Here is a 23515-nt window from a genome sequence, read left to right on the forward strand (position 1 = left end):
AAACGCATGATGCACTCATCATCTGACATTATGTCCAATGAACCTTGGACCGTGCATCGTAGTGAACTATCGTATGCGTCATATTCCAGGTTCTTTCAGTACGCACGAGGCACGACCTGTTTCCCTGTGTACTACGCATTCGACTTTATACCAGTTTCAACACAGAGCAGCAGAGAAACCATACAATAATAATAACTTCAGTGTTTCTTAACACATGTGCGTTAAGAAGCCTGTCAATAACCTCTGCCATGGGATTTAAAATGTGGTGTACACGTAAGTCAATTCTTGGCAATGTTTTATGAAAATTATGGTAATTGTATCTTATTAGTTTGAATACGTGGGTATGAATTTATCGCACGGGTCTTTGTTCTTTGTAAAGAAGAAACTGCCATTTTTGTGTGTTCTATATTACTAACAAGTATTCACCAACAAATTGATTACATCAATTTGTTGTAGAAAAGATAAAAGATTCAACAAATAGTATAAATCTTACTTACTGTTTAAAACTGCGTATAAAGCCTGCAACATCTTACACCTATCTTTCAGCAACCTATATATCCACTTATCCACATCCCGTATATCGATTCTCCTTGTTTCCAGTCTTATTATCATCATAGTATTATTATTCATGTTATACTTCTAGTAGTCCTCTCAAAGAATAATATTTCAGGCGAGATTTTATGTCCTATTTGGGCAGATCTGCGAGCAATAAGATGCATTAGGCAGTTGCTAACAAAGAGATTGTCGCAGGTCCCAGAATCTGAAAAGAAAATGATAAAAGAATATTAAAAGCCTTTAAAGTAATTTCTCATTATTTTTAATCATTTTATTTAAAAATTCAAGTCATCTAAAAGAAAAATTTTAGTATTATATCCAAATGAGTTTAACAATACCAGCAAGAACATACATGTTACTTTTATATTTGGGGCGCGAGTTGACACCATATGATGATAATCTTTGACGTGAATTTTACAAGTATTTTGGGTATGATCATATGCTTGTACGGAACCAAAATGCTTGGCATACAAAATGGCTATTTAAATTACTACTTAAATTTTGGTCGGGCTATTTTTCAGTACTTTCCAGTCCAAGGTTGCTTTCTGTTTTTCAATGATTTCCAGTGCTTTTGATAATACACATGCACTACAACTGTACATTTTAAAAACAAAATGCTTGGCAAACAAAATGGTTGTTTAAAGTTGAAAAATGGCAGCACTGACTTTGAACAACAGTTGAACTAATAAATCGTCTTCGTCTAGTAATGTTTTGATAAGAGATACTCGCGGAAAGGTGACAAAATAAGAGATCTTATGAAAATGAATACATAAATTTTGGCCAGGCTATTTTTCAGTGCAAGGTTGCTTTCTGTTTTCCAATAATTTCCAGTGCATTTGATAGTGCACATGCACTACAACTGTACATTTTAAAAGGTAAAATAGTAATTGTCCGTGGTATTCGATAAATATTGTTCACATTTTATTGCCAGTTATGAGTATTCACCATTGTTAACTTTTTATTGCCGTCGAGTTGTCACAGGGTATGTTGGTATTGGACAAAGTCGTGTCTAATTCAAATTTGTGCATTTTATCCAAATAATCTATATTCATAATAGACGAACAGTTCCAAAGATTCTTATATAATCTTTGGCTTTAAAAGATATCTGTAAGGATACGCGATTAGCACAAAATATAAAGAAAAACTTCCGGAGCAGCTGTGTAGCTTGGTACACACATTTTCTGTCATATTAGGTATATACATATAATTTTAAGTATAGCGTAGACATATACAAAAACAAACAATAATATCAACTAGTTATTATTATATATAATAATTATATGTGACATGATCCTTGTTGAAGTTTTAATCATTAATGACTTATTTGATTGCTTATTACAGTGATCTTTCTACTGTAAAACATAGTTTTTAAAAATATTTCGTAACATATAAAATATCTAATATAATATTTGAATAAACCGAAAATTATTTGTCGGTTTATTCGCTAAATAATAGTTTGCCTCACTTATTTTTCTTTTATATTAATTAATGAGATGATACAAAGAAGTTTTATCTATAAATTCGTATCGAAGAATCTACCAACGCTCCAAAAAATAACTATTTTCTATAAACCAGTTTTTTATTTCAGTTGCATTATTTAAATTACAAATATTTATTGTAAACTAAAATACACAAAAGCGAGAATTGTTAAACGCAATACTACTCATAACGCAAATACACCGTTCGTTGAATTAAATAAATATACATTTTGCAGTTAATGTTAAACTTGAAATAATATTTGGCTTTATTCTATAAAAACAAATTTGTACTATTAAACAAATCAGGTCATTATCATCCTAGGTAATTCAATTATGACGCTGAATTTATATTGATATAACCTTTACATTTTTTAAATTCATCACAGAATTTTTCTAAAATTGTGGAATTTATAGTATGTACTTAGTACATAAGTATCCACTTCAACGTGACCTACTTAGAAATTATCACAAGTGGTTCAATTACTATTAATATGGGCCTACTATATTATTTATATTTACTGTAATATATTACGTAAATATAAATTCATATAATATTTTATTTTCAAATAGTTTGTAGTATTATTATAGCTGATAAATATTTTCAAAATAAGGTATACAAATAACTTCATTTATGTATATGGCTTAAAGTTTATCAGAGGTCAATAAAATTATAAAAAAGAGAGAAAAATGAGTAATCAATAATTGCATATAAATTATTAAAAAAATCTAGGATTATTAAAGAACAAAATAAAAGTAAAAAACAAAAATAATTCCAAGTTCAGAAATTTTGTGACGAGTTTGCATTCTTTCTATATCTGATCACACATTCCTTCTAATTATAACTTTTTCAAGGTTTTGATAAATTGTTTTGGAAGTTGTCTTATGTGAAAATGTACATATTTATGCCCTAAATACTTTAGTAAGGTTTTCTTATCAAAGTTTAAGTATGATATTGACGTTTCAAATATTTGGTATACATATACTCACACACACAAAAGTTAACGCAATATCGCAATTTATATCTGTTATGTACTATGAAGTACATCTGCACTCTAAATCTATATATTTAAAATAAATAAATGGTAGTTTGCACGAAGGCAGGTCCACAAATCAATGATTTCTCGTCCCTTATTTATTATTCCCAGCACTATTTTATTACCATTAATCACGTTTTTTTACTTCTATACATATTTTTCTCTCCAAAAGTCTGCTTCCATGCTTCCTGATCCTGTACTTTGATTTTCAGTTTCCTGTCGTCAATCATCTGCATTCTTCTTCTCACCAATCCTTTAAGTCCAATTATACCTTCGACGGCAATGAGTAGGAGGTACTCTATTTGCATAATGGTTTCGATCCTTTTCCTCCCTTTTTCAAGATCATGATCAGTAGAGTTTTTATTTTGCCCACTCTTTTCAACACTTCTTTATGAGTGATCTAGTCTGTCCACTTTATCTTCTCCATTCGCCTTCAGCACCATATTTGAAAACCAGATAGTTTTTGTCAACATTTCTTAGAGTCCATGTTTTTGATCCCTCATTATACCAAATATTTTTTTATGTATTAATACATAATTGTTTCGGTTTATGGTATTTTTAGAGTCCATAGTTCTGATCCCTTATTATATTGTTATTATATTAAATATTTTTATGTTATAATTTTCATTACCTAATTGTTTCTATTCACGGTAATTAGAATTTCAATATAAAAATTGATTTTCTGAATGATGACACATGTCAAGTGTCGAAACGTTTAGATAAACAAGTATAAATATTATTCATTTTTTTTTTAATTTGATTACTAACAGTTGTAAACATTGAACAAAAAACACTACAAAGATAAATTATCCACCATGAGTCAACTACAAAAATAATAGTATCAATTACAATAACAAATAAATGCTATCGCAAAAACTAGTTGAGAAACACAGCAAGAGTACGCTCCTAGTGCACGAGCACCGGAATCAAACCAGCTGTTCGCTGAGTGCACGCGCACTCGCGTATGAACCGGTCGAACCTTGATCACTGATGTTCAACATCACGATGTGTTAGGTCAATATATAGTGACGTTGATTTTTTTGTCTTATGCTAATTCATTTGTTATCGATTGACTCTTTAAGACTTGGGCGATAAGTTCAAGTTCTTTGTATATGGTATCAGTTTTTATGATGATTCGACACGTACGCGAAAAGCTCGCTTTGGTAATTCAAAGGTGAAGTGAACAATGATGTCGATTGGCGTGTTTTGTTATGTAGATTTTGGTTTTATGTAAATATTGTTAAGTGATAACAATGGGTCATGAGTAAGTTACGAAAGGAATTTTGGTAACTAATGCATAGAATTATTCAAGGACCATTTCAAATTTTATTAATACATCCTTAGAAGTATTCTCTTCACTTTTTGTAGTTCAATGTTTTGAATTTCTTGTAAGTTAATCCTGAAAACTGAGGGTGTAAATATGCAGTATGTGAAGTTTTGTATAATTTTACAGATATTATGAATCATAAATTAAAAATTATATATATTTTACTTGCATTTTATATTTTGACGCTATGAATTTAATTTGCTGTATCGATTTGCCAAATTGAAACTAAATTAACCCTTTACACTTGCTAATTCCGAGATTTATATGAATTTTGATGCCGGAGCAGCGACATTCGAGTGAAAAGGGTTAAATTAAATCAGATATAGTTAAATAGGCTCCTATAAATAGATGAACATAAAATACTTTAATGTATTTAAAGACTAATTTAAATGAATTTGAATGTAGATAGCATTCAATTAAGAAATATAGAAAAAGAAATATAAATTAATGAAATTGAAAATCTTCAATATCTTGATAAAGTATATTATGCAGTAAAATATACAGGCAGAATACTGCCTGATTAAAAAAAAATCAGTAGGAATCATACTAATAAATTGAAATTTCCTGGAATTTTATCATAAATGTAAAGAAATACAATTATCGTCCCAAATACAATGATGACTTTGTATCATTGGTCTACATTACACTTCCTTATTTAAGTAAGTTAAACATTACTTTTTAGCAGACAAATATTTATAATCCGATAGTAATGAATTCTGTAATCGATTTCAACTGCGTCATAGGTCATAACTATAAAATATTTTTGTGTTTTCGGTTCCTTGGCGGAAACCTAACACATTGGTGCAAATTTTATAAATATTACGCTAACAATTTTATTATACTTCGATCAAAAATAAGATAACAAAATAATAAAAGATGCTAATTTATTTAATAATAAATAATTTATTACACTCATGCATCAAAATGATGTAAGTTCATAAAAACTTGATAGTGATGAATTGCTATATTATCATGACATTGCATGATGTTAAATGCAAAATCGATCATATATTAATAACTGGTTTGTACATTTTTTACTAAATTTAGAATAGTTTCTAGCATATAATGAAAATATTTGTTGATTAGTCATCAGTAATAATTAATCCAATAGAAGCTTACATAGTGTCTTGATTTTTTCGGAAAATATTCGATAATAATATTCTTGTGCTTTTGGTCTATATGGACGATGATTTTGAGTTCAATATTCTTAACATCAAATAAATTTTAATGAATCATCTCAACTTCTTGCTCGGCTCATTATTAAACATGCCTCTTACTGCATTATTTCCACGAAGGTTCAATTTTTGCCAATTAATTTTTTGAGTAATTCGTGCATAGAAGTTTGTTCTACAACAAAATTGACATTGTAATAATTTCGCATTACAAACTCAAATTTATCATATTAACGAGTGGATCTCAATTTCAGTCTCAGTACTATATAAGCCACCACTCTCAGAAACAGGAAAAATCCAAATAAAGCAACAGCGTCAATCCAGAAAACTGCATCTTCCATAGCCATTTCTTCCAGAAAGTCTTCAGGATTTGTAAAATGGCAATTATTATCTTCTGAGCACTTCAATTCTTCTCTATCAAATCCATATACCGATAACATAGCACCTTCGAAACCATATCTAACATAACTAATATAAGTCAGCCAACTCAAATATCCAGGTATAGCATTAAAATTTACAAAAAATCCGGAGAACAACACAATTGGTATTGTGGTAATTGGCCCTAAATATACACCTGTTTCTATACTCATAGCTGCTCCAATGAGCAAACCCAAACTTTGGGAAACTAGAGATGTCAGAATGCAAATTGAGACAAACATGAGCACTCTATCTAATTCTAGAGGTTGTGAAGTCATATAATACACTACTAAAACGTAACCACTTGTGAATACAACCTATAAGTAAAATTTTCTAATTAGAAATCGTCCGAATATTTCACACAAATTGTGAATTATTAATGATTTTTATGTTTAGGCTTACTAGACAATTTATAGATTTTTTAAATTACGCTCGATTAAGAATTAGTTGTTTTGGATTACATAATTATTGTATTAAATTTTTAATTGAGATGTGTTGGTTTTACGATTTACTTATCCTAAACACTTATAATTAGAAAATAGGAAGATAAAATTAGAAACAGAGATTTGAAGTACTTAATAATACGGTAATAAGGACTTCATTGATTTTTGAAAAAAAATTGATTAATTTTAGTTAAATTTTTTTTTCTAACTTACCTGGAATGGCAGATCTGCTACTGTTTTTGCAAAATAAAATGATTTCAGTGAATACCAATAGTTCAAATGTTCACGTTTGAAGGCAGCCATTTCTGTTGGGACTGTAATGATATAAATTAATTTAATGCAATAAATCAAAAAACAATATGGTATCAAATATTATTATCTTACATGTTAAAATAGTAGGCATCATCGCTGTGAACATAGTAAACATAATTGTAAAAAACAAGCATCCTGCATTGCTCATCACTTTTGATCCCTCATCTCCTATATCGTAGTATATCAATCCAATTAAAACTCCAACTATCACATGAGAAAGTAGACGTAAATGTGTCAAAGTTTGATCTCTAAATATTGTAAGGAAAGTTCGTTTCAGAAGAATCCAAAATTGTTGAAATCCAGAAGTTGGAAATCCAGTTGCATTTGGCACCGTTGTAATACTTTCGTTGGAAGATTGAAGTATCATTATAGAACTGTCGGTTAGCGATTTTTGACTAGCGGAATTAAATAAATTATTGGCAATCATCACATTGTGTATTTTTGAATCATCGTTTGCTATCAACGGTGGTGTGCAGTTATTTTTTAAATTATTTAGAGTTAAGGTCGACGGGATTAAAGTTTTGTCATCAGCTATCTTGGATTTTGTTTCTTTAACTTTTATTACTAAATTTTGTATACATTCACCATACTCGCCAGATGCTACTTCCATTACTGAAACAGATATAAATATATCTTATTGTTAATACTTGAAGTATTTGAAGAGTCAATTTTACTAAGAAAGTATTTTTTTTATTGGGAAAAGGATTTATTTACGTTGTTTTAACCCACTTCATATTTAAGCCGATTAATTATAATACGCTTCAATTGATTTCTCTAAATAAATGCCTCTAAATTAGCAATATATCCAAAATAAATTACAAGTGTTGATGTTGCATACATGTACATGCAAATTATATCAAAATTGTACTTTGTTCCAAAAGGTCATTTGAACTAAACAAATTCATTAATTAATGACTTGCGATGACAACATACAAAATGAACAAGGCGATAAGTTTATAAACTGTTTATGATCTGATTATTTTGACATTCTTATATCCAATTATCTTAAAAAAATCAAATTTTAACAATTTCAATAATTTTTATCTTTATCAATATCACTCACCAAAATCCGCAGGATTATGATAACTCGGGCACTCGAATCCAAAGGACAACAAAAATGGCAATAGATCTCCAACTGCACCATTATATATATTCTGCCCATCGGCTAATAAATAAAGATGATCAAACATTTCAAATAGTCTCGCAGAAGGTTGATGTATAGTGCAAATTATTGTCCTGCCACCCCGAGCTAAAGATTTCAATAAACAAATCAATTGGAAACAAGTCGATGAATCTAATCCTGAGGTAGGCTCATCAAAGAACATGACAGGTGGATTGTTCACTAACTCTAGTGCAATAGATAGTCTTTTTCTTTGTCCGCCTGATAGATGTAAGGTTTTTGTATTTTTACATTCTACTAATCCTAACGTCTCGATGATTTCGTCAACAATTAAGCGTTTTGCAGAATAAGATATATCTTTGTCTAGTTTTAAATTTGCTGATATCAGCATAGCTTCACGTACAGTTATATATGGTAGTAGATCATCATCTTGCATTATGTAACAAGATAGTTTTCGGAAACTTCTTAGATTTCTTTCCTTGCCATTGATAAGAACAGAGCCAATCATATGTGATGTCCTGAAATTTAAAGTCAGAGTATTGTAAAAAATTACTGAACATTTCAGCGATATATTGCATATTTAAAAACTTACTTATAACCAGCCAAGACATTCATAAGTGTACTTTTTCCTGCTCCTGAAGGGCCCATAATGGCAGTCAATTTTCCAGAGTGGAAGGTTCCACTCACATTTTGTAATATTGTTTTATGTGCACAATGTCTTCCATGTGGTACTGAATATGAAATATCTATAAATTCCACATCTACTGGCGGTCGTCTCGGTAAATTCGATAAAGTTGCTGATTTTGGGCTATGAGTAGGACTATTGTTATGGACATTTACAGGTTCAGAGGTAAAACTATCAATAAGAAAATTAAATGAGATATAATATTTTTATTGTTTCAATCTACCACTTAACTCACCTCAAGTGATTCGGTCTTTGCTTATGGTCAGGGCTCATTTTTTCTGTACTATTCATTTTAATTTAATTTTTTATTTTGTAATTAGTTTATGTTGTTTGTTTTGTTATGTTTTGTTATCATATGTTCGAAAATTAATACTGTATAAACCATATCCCTATTTCAATCTACCTATATAGGCTTTTGTTATCTCTGAAGAGATTATGCAAGATAGCGCAATTGTAAACATTTAATTAATTAGTGATGCATATAGGATTTAAAATGCATTTTGTTAAATTTGAATCGCTTGTATTAAATCGAATAATAAATCTAATTCAAGAGCTAAAAACTATTACATTTTATAAGACGATAATAACAATAATTCTCTACTTAGTGTTTTTATTTCTTCATTTGCAATTTATTCTAATTTTACTTAATTTAACTACACATTTTGCTGCAATTTTATTTATTTTATCAACAGCGAAAATGCTTACTTTTGAGTAACCCTAGTAATTTCAAGGTACGTTGTTCGGTATTTATTTACATTTTTCTTCCAAATCAGTGGTTTCAAATTAAAAAAAAAGTTGCACTCAAACTTTTCAAACAATCTAATATCATAAATACTCTAATACCATAAATACTAAAAAACAGCATTGAGCCCTACCTAGGGAGCGCGCTGCATAGTTTGGAAATAAAATAAATAATATTGAAAATAAAATAAATAAATGAAACTTTGATATGGCATTGTAAATTATTTCTGTATTTTACATTTGATATTGATTTCCCTTGAATTACACGTATAAAATATAAACTATTGATATTTCGATTTCAGAATATTAAAAGAAGAAACAATGAGGAAACATTGGATCAATTAGGTATAAAATGCATAATTATTATTATCCACTATGCATGCATAATTAATATTTTCAATAATTAAATTATGAATTCAATGATAAATGTATCAGTATCGGTTGCATTTTGTCTATAAATATGTAACGTAAATGAGTTTAGAAAGATATTACTCAACTAGAGTCGTATTTAATAAATTTGTTTATAAAAAACTAACGCATTTTAAAGAATATCGTGCAGATATTTGATCATTACTACATTTCAAAAATATTAAAAAGAAATTGGCAAGCTTTCGCAGAGTCAAAGCACATTAATATTATCAATGATAAAAGGGGAACATAAATGGTATCAATAAATAATTAAAATCATTATAAAAATTGCTCAAGATCTCTCCAAATTTTAATATAAAGAGTTCATTATTATGCATTTTGCATCACCGTGTCGCAACACTAAAATAATCAGATAACAATTAAGACCATATATTTTTTCTTCTATAATTAAATAATCAGACATATATTCTCGTTCAGAAGTACTGATACAAAAGTACTTGCCATTATCAAATTAAATTTACGTTTACTGAATTGCGACTTACTAGATGTCATTTGCACTCAATACTTGATAAATCATCTGAGATTCTAAACATATGTGAAAAACAATTTTTTAAGCTATTCATCCGCAAGTGAATATATTTTTAATTTAAATATTATCGGACTAAATTATGTATGTTTTATTTAAGCATGTACATGATGTATTACATCACTTATTTTATATTTTATAAAATATGTTAAATGAAAAAGTTTAGATTGAATAATTGATTTAATAATTTGCAATTCATGAATAGCTAATACAAGTAAATACATTCTGTGATTTTAATATAAGAAAAATCTTGATCCAAGTATTCTACGCAATGCTTGCAAGAAATTCAACTTTGTATAAAAAGCTCCGCAAGGTCAGAAGGAATTATACTAATAACATTACGAATAAAGATTTTAAAAGCATCGGTTTATAAAGGTATCTAAAGAAAATTTAAGAAGATTATTTTACATAAGAATGATCAAGTAAAGTGCCTGTTTGAAATATAAAGCATGCGGTAATTGGAAGCTTTTATACGCCGCTTTTATGGAAGAGACGGTTTCAAGATAATAGGTGACAGAAGCTTGAGAATTTATACCATTGAAGTATAAAAAATGGTTTTATAAAAGACTTAAAAGCAATATATAGAGGAGTACAAGATGCAAGAGCTCTGGCATTTTAACCCAAGGTTCCGATTTCAAATCCTGCGTTGCGTGCAACCCCTTACCAATTTAACTGGTAGTATCCATATTGAACTTGAAAATGTTGATTATAGATAAAGTATAGATAAAGTCGGGAAATGGTGAAAAATATTAAAATACCATCGTAATTAGATAAGGACAATTAATGGGTTGCCCTCCATAAGCCATTAGTAAAAATTGATCTTCAAAAAACAATAACCGTCACAAGAGCATATGAATTTCCAATTTTTGAAAGTTATATTAGATTATGACCCTTATCGCCATTTAAATTTGGTTGAAAATGTAAAAATAATTTAACATTTAATTACAAAGAAACGGCCTGACCAAACTTTACCAAAAACTAACTAGCATCATTGCCAAATGATATCTTCAAAACTGTTTAAATTCTCAAAATCGCTTCAGATTTTTTGGCTAAAACGTTATTCACAAGTTTCGCACTTTTTTTTAATAATAAAGAAGATTATGCAAAATACTGTGTAATCATGCAAAAAAATATTTTAAAATATTCTGCTATGAGTAATTAATCACGATTAACTATATTAAACCTGACAAATCATTTTTAAAAGCGTAATTATCCCAGTTGATAGTTTATCAAGTTTTTTAAATGATCAAAAATTGATTATCATTGCTTCTATAATTGTAACATGTTAGCAAATTGAAGAACTAGTCATCTGACTTGTGACTAATGATTCAAATGCACGCAAATCGTCAACTTTGTACTCTAGATCAAGGATGGTCAACGAGTTGATTTCTTAGTAATCATTGGGTCGATTTTTGACAATGGTCAGAAAATTTTGTATTCTTAAATCCTAAAATTTTTCTTTTGTTCTCAAAATATCTGTAAAATTTATTGTATAAAAAATCAACAAAAAACTGAATCTACAATATTGCTGCTCTATCAGTGTTTTAAGGCAGTGATGATATAGCAGTGCCTTGAAACAAATTGCAACAACTTGTAGAATTATAAACGAATATTAGATAAATATAGGATTTTTGGAATAAAAGTGAAAATTTTTGATCAATGTTTTTAAATTTCGAAAATGTTGAACACAAACTTAGAATATTCCAAAAAAAAAATGTTTTCCAGTATTTATAAGAATTATTCGATTTATTTATTATTTTCAAACCGAACATCATTTACTACTGATACTGATCGTAATCAGATGGGAAAGCTATTAAAAAATTATGGACCAAACTTTATTAACTTACATTTAACAGATTTGATGGTTCAAAGCCCTGGGCAGTATAAAAAAATTAATTATTATCTATAAAATCTACGTAAAACTAATTGAACAACATTTAATTATATATGTTTATCTATTAGATATGAATAAATTATAATATTTATATTTAGTTCTGTTTGTAATTACGTAAACATATTTTCCAATAGATTATTAAGTTCAAAAGATTTATTAATGATTCATATAATTGCATTTACATTTTCCTATTGCGGATTTTTGATACGGAATATTAATATGGAATTTTCTATACGGCGATTATAAGACGACTTATATTATACGAATTTTTTTATATATTAACTGATTGCAATTATTATTATTCAAATTTCACAAAATATATTAAACCAATTAACCTTAATAAATATATTCGAAAAAAATAGAGAACTTAAGCCAGAAATCTCATGCAATATAGTACCATTCATAAAGAATATTTTTAGCTGAAACATAGAAAAGTCTTTATGATGTCTTGATACAAAATTTATTAATATGCACCCTTGAAGTTTTAGGTTTCAACTGTTTTAAGAAACTGAAAAAAAACTGAAGTTATAGCATATTAACTGAGAAATTGAGTTAAACATGCATTTGTATAATAGAATCAAGAAAGCTTTCCTATTCCATCCAAATACTTATTTTCATTAAAATAGGGCATGACACCAAAGAGGGTATAACACATTTATAAATGCCACTTGGTTATTAGTTATTGTGCTTTTTCAAAACTTAAATTTAATAATTTCATTTATTTTTTGATTAATGTAAGTTAAAAAAAACATTATTCTCAATAGTATTGAAATGTTGATTCTAAGATTAAAACCGGTGGATTTCAATAAAATCCGCTGCAAAGCGTGGCCGGGTACGATAGTATGTATATATATATATATATATATATATATATATATACACATATGTCTTGACCACCTCTGCTGTAGATCGTGCCCACAAATCATGCAATTGGACTTAATTGTCCTACAGAATTAATCACTAGTGTTCGCAAAATGCTTATTCATGTCCTGTCAATGTTTTCCGACCTGCAAAGGACACTCGTGAGAAATATTCATATCAAATGATATAACTTCCGTTTTTGATTTGTTTTCAATTTTTTATCTAATCACTGAAATTGCGCTTTGTAATTAAAAATATTTTTGAATCCAGATACGGATGCCGCTTTAGAAACAGAGCGCATAAAAATAAATAATTGAAAATATTATTCCTGAAAGGCTTATGTCTAAGATTTGAAACCTTCAAAATAGTATGCGAAAAAATCGTTTAAATATTTTAAAACTCAAAAAATTTAATTGCTTTAAATAATTTCATTTTGAAAATTGGATTTTATTCCCTTTTGATTCAAAAATTACTCCTAACTCGTGCAAAAGTATCAAATATAATAATTTAAAAACATATGCGTCACGATTGCTATTCATCCGAGTTCCAATTTCCAAGATAACCAATTTAATTTAATTCAATTTCAGCATAAATGTGCTATGAATCATTTCATGTTCATGACGGCGTGCAAATTGCATATATAGTGAAAGTCCATATTATTCTAGTTAGAAATTCAATGACGACGCAGTTACGTTTCTACGGCTTGCCAATTGCTACTGAATTATTGCCAATAAAATCCAGTAAAGGTGATATTTTTACAAAATAATTGAATAAATACTGAATTTACTTAAGAACGTAATTTTTCTTTCCGGCAAAACATTTAATCATTAATTGTAACCTGATTATGCAGCTGTTATATCAAGGCGTAAATTCTTCGAGCCAAAAAAATTATGGAACCAGTTGTCCAACGCATTGTTACGGTTCAATCTTCATATAAGTTGGTAGTAAAAACTGTCAAAATGATATGTATTTACTGTGGAGTCAGGCATTTCAGATTTAATACCTAACCTAAAAGAGGGAAAAATATAAAAAAACAATGTTATAATAACTGCATTTTTCTGACATGTCATTGATAACATATGTGTGAAGTTAGGTTTTATGCGTACAACGCTTGCAGTCAGGCGTTTTAGATATAAACCCTGACCTAAAAACGGACAAACATAAAAAATGTTATGATAATTGCATCTTTCTGATCTGTTATTGATAACACATACATGAGTAGGGTTTATGTGTTTTTAGACAGTTTTTAGTATCATTTTGTATGAAGCAAATGGCGTAACATTGCTATAACTACGGATTATTTTACTGTAGAATGGAGACCCAGAAATTGGTAAAATATATATTTTATCTTCATTATTTAGTACGAATGTTGTGTTCAATCAAAACATATATTAAAAAATATTAATACTAAACAAGTAAGACCATCTTTATGATTATTAGTATTAGTATTTCATCAATATGCTTATTTTCCTATTTCTTCAAATTCACTGATGATGGCAAAAAATTATATGTAAAAACGTATTTAAAATAAAGATTTTGCTAATTTTTTCAATGTATGCTTTATACTTACATATACTTGTATTTATATATAGGTCAAAACGTAATTATTAATAAAAAGCGTCTTTATTACAACTATGAACAAGTAAACGTATTAAAATAATTATTTACTGGATTTTAATAGCCTTATTAAAGAGATGTAAATATTATTGCAAGTATATGAAAATAAACTGAAAGAAAAACAAATTATTTTATTTATGTAATTAACTAAAAAAATAAAAAGAAATCAACGCAATTGTCTATTGTGATGTTAATATTCATTATAATTTATGTATCATATCAACATGTAGTTATGGATAGTAAAAAAAAACTTCATTTTATAATGCATCAAATATTAACTGAAATTCCAAAAGAATTATTACTAGATCAAGAGTTTAAGTAACACAAACATTTTAATTATTCAGGAAATTCTTTTTAATTTAATAATTATTGTAAAGCAAATTGATATTTGTCTTGTGACTTGATGGTCGCAATTAGCTTCATTAGAATTATTAATTGATTTGGAATTACTCATTCTTATCACATATGAATTGCATTTTTTCCGTGATCAATTTAAATATGATAATAGTATATAATATGAAACAAATATCAATACGTTTCTTATGTAACGTATATTATATAATATATTATTACATTATACAATACTTAATGTTTTATCAATTATATAAGGCATTTACGTATATCAAAAAATATATTATTTTAGTAAATATAATAAGTAAAACTAAAATTCAAAATAACTTACAACTTAAAATATCCTTGACACATTTTAAAATTATACAATCTTTAGAAACGTTCTCACACATACCGTTAAAAAATTATATAAGTAAAGCATGACTAATAATTCTAATTCGAACGATTTAGATTAACTATAATAAAATAATCGTATAAACACGTGCAAAAATCTATTTCAATATATAAAACAAGTCAATGTTTTTGCTAAAATTTATTTTGCTCCGTCAATGATTTGATTGTGGGTTAAAATTTTTATATAACTACGGACAACATAAAATATTAATATTAATATTAATTCTACTTAATTTTAATTTATAAAAGTGTTATAATGATAATGAGAATCAATATAGAAAAATAATATTTCGCATTTAAGACGATTAATATATTTATTGAGAGCACAATAAATTTACTTTTAAAACAAGTTTTATCGACTCACTCATATAGTATAATAATACAATATGCGGAATTTCAGATCAAAAATGTTAATTTTGCAAAAAATGTCTTCTAAATAAACCATCAAAAATATCACAAAGATATATTGTTAAAAAGTGGAAGGGATATAAAGAAAGCCTTGGATAGATCCTAATTTGTGAACATCATGCATCCAATAATATATTTGAGTAAGTAGGATTGCTCAAATCGTACTCGATAATATAATGCCTACCTATATAAAATATTCAAATATAATACCTGTAAGCTATTTTGAAAACTAGAGCATCTATCTATTGAAGAACAATTGCATAGAGTTACGCTCGAATAAAAATTTAATGAATAATATTGATAATACTTGTTAAGAAAACCCAATTTGTTTGAAGTTTTGAAAGTACAATATCTTCTAAAAGAACAAACATCAAAAAGAAGGAAGCTGTTGATTCATACAAATGATATATCTTGCAGATTGTATCAGATCTTTTCGTATTTTGATATCATGTACGAGTATTTTGTTTTTTAAGGGGACTGCTGGACATCATATAATGGTATATCAAAAATAATATTTAATCTATTCTCAACTGTGAGATACTACTTATATTATACTTAAATTACACAAAGCTACATAAAAAATGAAGTAAAACCGTCGATAAATCAATGTGCGGTCAGGTCCATGCAATCTCGCTAAATTAAGGGCGAATGTAACAATATATCAAGGGCTTTTGCTTAAATCCTCCATAAATCGTTTAAGCAGTTAACTCTAAAAGAGTTATTTTTAGCAAAAACAACATAGAAATGTATTAGATAAAGTTCATCCAAGTTGAAAATCAATATCCATTCATAAGCAAGCCGTAATCAAAACTTTATGATGCCATCCGAGACCCATGTCAAAATTGTTCATAACAACTAAAATTTTTCTACAATAATTATATTCCGGCCTCTGGATATAATACATAGTACGATTTGAGCATCCTTATTTATTTTACCAGTTACACAAAACATCACAATAAAATCAATAAAAATCAAGTAAAAATAAAAACAAACAAAAATAAAATAAGAGTATTCCATATAAGAGTTTGATCCAAGACATGGCAGACCAGTAAATCCATAATTGCATGCTTGCTCTAACCCAAAAATAATTAAAATTATAACTTAACTTTATTATTTATATTAAGCTTTGGTTTCTGGTTGCTTCTCCTCTTCAGAAGGATCATCTGGCCTGATGCATTTCCTTCGGGCGTATATTAGAACGGCTATGGACACTGCACATACCAGAAGGGCAGCAGCAACGCCTATTGTAACTGCTCTTATTCTGGTGTAAGGAGGTACACGAACTTCCACTTTATGACTGGCTGCTTGGTAGTCTGTCGTGGACATTGCTAATACTTGGAAAGTGTATAATTCATCTTCTTCGAGATCGGTCACTGAAAAATTGGTCACAAAATCAATTGATAGAAAATAAAACTATAATCTAAGTTAGGTTGTAAAATCCAACTCAAATTTTCATATTTAACAAAATTTCAATAACATAATACACCAAAATATAAAAAATATAAATACTATTCAATCATTAATATTTAAGTCTGCTCAAGGCAAAATTACACATATCAGTTCTCACCTAGATATTGTGTATCTTGAGTCTCGGCAGAGCCGCATTTAAATTCGTATTCGCTGCGGGTCCAGCGGACAATATATCTTCTCAAAGATTCAGCTCCATGTTCTGGTGCTCTCCATGTCACTAAATGACCATCTTTAACAGGCACCACTTGTACAAATGTCGGTGCACTGATTTGGAGAAAGGCGTCCAAAGGTGCCCGAAACTCTGATGGTCCCGTATATAATTGAGATGCTAAAAGGAATAAAAGATACAATAGAATAAAATGTGATGATTGCACAATTTTTAAGGTAGGGAAGAATTAAGTTATATTAGAAGTGTTATCACTTAAATATTATTTAAAAAAATTGATATGTGTATAATTATGAAAATGCAAAAAGTCAACGATACGTGGTGTTCCCAAGCGGTCTCCCATCTAAGTACTACCCACGCCCGATGTTGCTTAACTTCGGTGATCGGACGAGAACCGGTGTATTCAACATGGTATGATCGTTGACGACGATATAACTTTGAACCATGCTTTTATTCTTATTCCAAAATGATTTTTGTTAAATAAATTTATTAATATTATTTATTATATAATTTTCATAATTCACTTCTTTGTTCACGATTTGGTCTGTGCGCATTGTATGAAAAAAATCAAGTGCTGATTTTTTCATAATGTTTTTCTTTTATTTTGCCTCAAATTGATACCAGTTTTGTATCGTAGCTAATAGCTATTGTGTAAAACCAACAAGTAAATTTTCTTATTGATACATGTACAAATCAATAATAGCATTTGAATTGATAACAATAATAAAAAACTGCATTTATATAGTTGTATGTTTTAAAACCAATTTGCATGGACAAACATTTCAATTATCATATGAACTCTAAATATTTTATACTTCAGCATGATTCCTCGTAAATTATTTATATACGCTATCAAATGTTTACAATTAAATAAGCGAGTTTCTCGAAATTAATTAATTACTGTATGTAAAATGCAATGAATGGAAACATTAATATAATAAAATTACGTCATATATATTTGTATAAAACCATAAATATTTTTATAAGATGTAACAAAAAGCGTCCATTAATCACGTGAGCAGGTTCTTAACATTTTTTACCATCCCTTCCCCTTGGTGATACATGGTGATATTCAAAATCATGCCCCCCCCCTCCCTCAACAATATCACGTGTATTTTAGTTACGTGAAAAAACTGTAAAATTTTTGATTTTTTTTAAGGTTTGAACTTTTTTATAAAATTAGTTAAAAAATAAATACACGTGATATCTTACTATACCCCTCCCTCCCCCACATGATATTCCGTGATTTTTGTCAATCCGCCCCTCCCCCTAAAAATCTCACGTGATTAATGGACGCCCTTAAACAAGAAATATGCAAAACTGTTGTTTTGGTAAAATCCAGAACTGTGCACATAATTAGAAATATGTGCTTAAAGCTTGAATTAAAATTACCGTACACAGAAAATGTTTTTGATACATTATTTTATTATTATTTTGAACAGCAATCTCAACTTAAGGGTCGTGTTATCAGTTATGCTAATTTGACTCAATACTATACTTAATTCTAGTTGGTTCCAAAACTCCAACAGTTGTTATATCTTTGTGTGATGAATTCTTATCACAATTTCTGTTATAGGGCGAATATATATTGATGAAGAAATGCCGTATCAGGGATATTTTCATTTGGAAACATATTGGTATTTACATTTCCAAGTAAAAACTGTTGTCTGACTGCTTGACAACAGACTGCTCGCAGTGGAATCAATCCGAGGCTACTCTACTTACTTACCAACGAGCGAGCCCTTTTTTGATACATAATAATTTTTTGGAATGTATACATTTAGAAGGTAACTATATTACGATTTAGTTAAAAGTTTATTTAAACCAAATTTTTGTTTGTCTATTCCGGAAATAAGCAAGTACAGTAAACCCTAGGTTAACACGGCACTTTGGGTGCACGGTTCCCATACTACGTGGAGCTAAAAATCCGACATCCCTCCTCTGACTACACGGACTTCCTATTACACGGTTTTTGTTCAACAATTCATAAGTTCCTTGCGCAACCTATGAGTGATTATAGAAACTTGATATCAAAAAGGTATTAATGTAAGTTTTCTTATCGACTTTTATCTTGTAGACATGCCTGATCATATAATAGCTGCCTAAGAACACGTTTGAGCTCACTGCTGCGATGCGCGAATTTTTGAATAAGGTGTCAATGTCATACATGTCATTTCATCCGTGTTACTCCTACTTCAAGTGGTATTTCTTGATCTCCATTTAGCACGCTAAAAATGGTGCGATTTGTACTAACTCTGAGTCTTTCATGGCGCGGTTTCCATACTGCACTATATAAGATTCCATAGAACGCACTACGAATTAGCCTGAATTGTATGTGGAATAAGAGTTTTTTATAGCACGGTGCCCATACTGCACTGGACGCACTTACCGCGTTAACCGAGGGTTGCCTGTACTGATAAATGTGGCCAAAAAATGGCTACAATTACAACATAACAAAGGATAAACTACGGCTCTATCATTACTTTTTCCGCCAACATCTGGTTGGTAATGCTCCAAATTAATTTCTCGAGGAACAATATTGGCAAACTTACGTTTCGTATAAACTTTGATCGCTTTGCTGAACATTCCGTCGCCGTTGGCGTCCTCGCTCATGATCATGATCTCGTACTCCTGGGAAGGCATCAGGTTCGTTATGTTGGCTTCGGTGTCCAAACTATTGGAAACCCTCATTGTTCGCCACTCGCTCACGTCGACCGCTCGGTACCATACTTTGTATACCAATCTGGGCCTTCTATAACCTAATGAAATTTAATCTTAATACTTGAAAATATAACCAAATATAAAATGTATTAAAATAAAATTAGAAAGATTCATTTTCAAAATACTTGAATAACTATGATAAATTATAAAGTTGAATTAATTCTGAATGTTGAAGCTAATTTTGTTAGATCATATTGAGAAAATGAATTTAGTATTTTATAAATTTCAATAAATGTTATTGCTAGTAATATTTCAACAAAAATTATTGATATTTTGAAATATTGTTAATAATTTTCCCAATTATAACATCAGGCACAAACTTATTCAGGCGCAGACATATAAACTAGCTCTTTCAATATGATCGATAGTTAAGTATTCAACTTATGAATAAATTTTCTCTCAGTATCTGAAACTTAGACAACAAAAAATTCAATGCTACTTCAGTTAAACTTCTTAAAGAATTAGCCTTTTATGATATTGCCCTTTAGCACGTATAGTGCATATTATGTGTATAGAACAAGTAACATTTATTACAAGCATATAATATGATATAGAAAAACCATATTTTATGAGCCATTACATTTTTTATGAAATATGTTCGGTTTTAATGTATAAACCTAATTATTTTTCTAACGGGAAAATGTCAGATATGTTATTAAGACTTCAAAACACTGTAATGTCAGGATCAATAATGATACCAAAGGTGGTACTAAATCATATCATGTTTCATATATAAATGTCGAATGTCAGATATGCGCAATTTTAACAATTAATTAATAAATATATATTAGATGCATGGGAAGTGCACAATACATAGTTAATAATTAATTGCTTATATGACATATTGTAAGTATTTTTATTTTTTGAGATGAGGTTAACATATAAAAATTTGAGATATACAATTTTATTGAATGAAACATTATATTTTTCATAAACATTCCCAAATTTTCTGACTGATTTAATTAAACAATATCAAAACTATACTTTATGCTCTAGAAACATATATGAAATGAATTTTACAGTTTTATATGCTTATTGGCCATAAGGCTGAATGCTAGTAATATGTATAAAAAAAATATTTCAATTAGAGTAACCAGAGTGGACCATCCAACAAATTTGGGCAGTGTTAGGATATGATCAGTTTTTCACTAAATAATGTATTTACATGTGTCGTTAAATGGCAGCAAAAAATCTGCTCTGGCTCTGAAGTCATTTCACGTTTTACAAAAACTCAGAGTGAAAAAATCTTCATGTTCTATTTTATTTTTATATTGAAAAAAAAAACGCTGGCAATATAATCTCATTCTTTGAGCAGCCAACTTCAAAGATTTATAGAAACAAGTAATAATATAAAAATTATTTCAATAAACTTACGTTTTGCACACGGCACAAATGTTTTATTTGTTTTATTATTTTCATTATAATTATTTACGGGGGACAGTGGAAATATTCTTCTAGTTCAGGATTTTTTTTATTAAATCAAGATTAGTACTACGATGTAACCTCAAAACTGATGACATTCCAATTTCCTTCTTGTATCCTTACGGTTGTATACGTACGCATACAACGACAAATCTCTTTTCACACGACACGACGACTAATCACAATCGGCGCGTATACAAATGATTTCATCAAGAGCGAATGACAAACTGTTCGGGCGTAACTCTATTTCCGTTGCATTTGTACAGCTTTACTCCGTAGTCGCGCCTAAAGAAGTTTAACTTCAAAAACTATGATGAAGTATATTTGAAATACTCCACTCTCGTGGACCACCAACTATTCAAATATATAGAACTTTATGTTTGTTAGCACAGAAATGTATTGGTGTATGCGATAAACTGCATTATAGTGTATAACAGAATATAAAATTCAGCATTACTGCCTTCTTTCATACAGTTTCACAATGATTATTATTATTATAGAATCTTTATTTCTTGTTTTACCTTCGGCCCAAGTGACGAATATGGAGTTCGACGTGCTGTTTGCGGTGACATTGTACGGCGCCCGTGGAGGCAGTGTCTCTATCATGAGTTCCGTATCCGCAGTCACGGTGGCTGCGTCGTTACTGGCACTGCATTGATACATGCCTCGGTCCTCCTTTTGGATATTTTCGATGGTCAAGTTACCTCCATCAAGAGAATATCTACCTCTTGGCAACTCGGATCCATCTTTCTGTAATAAATATATACATTTTGAACAAAATATTACAATATTTTGAGAATTTTTATTTAAAGCCATTGTTAATACGTGATAGGAATATCAAAACGAGATGAGCCCCTAAGGATTACGGTAGACAATCGATAATTGGAAAATGTCGATCACTCCAAGTACTTGGGAAGCATTCTGACCGGATAGATAGACTAAGTACTTAGGAAGCATTCTGACCGGATAGATGATGGACTTCAAGTACTTGGGAAGCACTCTGACCGGATAGATGATGGACTTCAAGTACTTGGGAAGCACTCTGAACGGATAGATGGACTTCAAGTACTTGGGAAGCATTCTGACCGGAAAGATGGATACTGCACGAGAAAGATCAGGACGAGGATGGCCAGCGCCAAGGCGACGTCCACGACAAATAGAAAGCTACTGATGAGCAAACTAAGTCACGACTGGCGGAAAAGACTAATGAAGTATTATGCCTGGAGCAAAATTCTGTACAAATCAGACACGTGGACTTTGAGAAAGACCAGCAAAAACTATCAGGAGAATTTTAATATGTGGTCAAATGGATAAGGTAAAGAGGACAGATAAGACATAAAATGAAGATTTTTAGGAAAAAGTGACGAAAAAAAACTCTACGGAGCACGATCCAAAAAACGAAAGGGAACTGGATATGAGATAACTCATTCTGCAGAAGGTTGCTATATGTATGTAATTATATGTTCCACGAATACTGCTCATTTTATAAACGCGAATTTATAATTCAAACAAATTAATTAATTTAATTTAATTAAATAAAATCTCACTTAAATCACATATTATAATTATTTCACTGGTGCATGTTACGCAACCGTACGTATTAACAGTTGACACTCATATTCAATCATATCAATTCCTAGTTTCATGGAAAATTTATATTTACGGAAATCATGATGCTAATCTTTTAGATTAAACAATTAGATAATCATACAATTATGATACACGTGTTGCTACAAATGAAACCGTAATATTGGAATGTACAAGGTCAATGTTAAAAATCAATACAAAAAATTAAATGGGTATGATGGAACATAAAGTAAAACATACAAAATTGGTTATATAAAAGAAATCAACTATTAGTGCCTTTTTTAAATTACATATAATGAGATATAAAAGTGATTATTAAAAACATGTGAATTGATGTCTTTTAAACTTAACATTTCCCAACAAAAATCTATACAAACCAAAATCTG

At 29.3% G+C, this 23515-nt stretch overlaps 2 protein-coding genes and 1 non-coding gene across 4 annotated transcripts in view; all 3 read right to left on the reverse strand.

Moving 5' to 3' along the window:
* Positions 1 to 675: 675 nt before the first annotated feature.
* On the reverse strand, positions 676 to 8985 carry LOC113387047 (ATP-binding cassette sub-family G member 4-like). Of its 2 annotated transcripts, none has more exons than XM_026624803.1 (6): positions 8779 to 8983; positions 8451 to 8714; positions 7802 to 8376; positions 6811 to 7350; positions 6640 to 6740; positions 676 to 760 (listed from the first exon to the last, which is right to left on the reverse strand). In XM_026624803.1, the coding sequence occupies exons 1-6, from the start codon at positions 8832 to 8834 to the stop codon at positions 719 to 721; spliced, it is 1578 nt and encodes a 525-aa protein (XP_026480588.1). In that variant the 5' UTR covers positions 8835 to 8983; the 3' UTR covers positions 676 to 718. The 2 variants fall into 2 exon arrangements, with proteins under 2 accessions (XP_026480588.1, XP_026480587.1); XM_026624802.1 differs by lacking the exon at positions 676 to 760 and adding an exon at positions 5525 to 6300 and having other exon boundaries at positions 8779 to 8985.
* Positions 8986 to 16181: 7196 nt separating this feature from the next.
* LOC113384821 (protein borderless-like) overlaps positions 16182 to 23515 on the reverse strand; it is a gene marked incomplete at its 5' end in the record, with an annotated part of 32702 nt that continues 25368 nt past the window's right edge. Inside the window, 4 exon segments of the mRNA XM_026622583.1 lie at positions 16182 to 17136; positions 17331 to 17561; positions 19952 to 20158; positions 22064 to 22292. Coding sequence (XP_026478368.1) covers positions 16883 to 17136; positions 17331 to 17561; positions 19952 to 20158; positions 22064 to 22292 — 921 coding nt within the window. The 3' untranslated portion in view covers positions 16182 to 16882.
* On the reverse strand, positions 17706 to 17824 carry LOC113387165. Its single transcript, XR_003368118.1, has one exon. It is a non-coding gene; the product is annotated as a 5S ribosomal RNA (ribosomal RNA).

Source organism: Ctenocephalides felis, unplaced genomic scaffold (genome assembly GCF_003426905.1).
Source record: "Ctenocephalides felis isolate EL2017-DRISC unplaced genomic scaffold, ASM342690v1 CF-g0.4_SCAFFOLD_03571, whole genome shotgun sequence".
NCBI classification, from domain to species: Eukaryota; Metazoa; Arthropoda; class Insecta; order Siphonaptera; family Pulicidae; genus Ctenocephalides; species Ctenocephalides felis.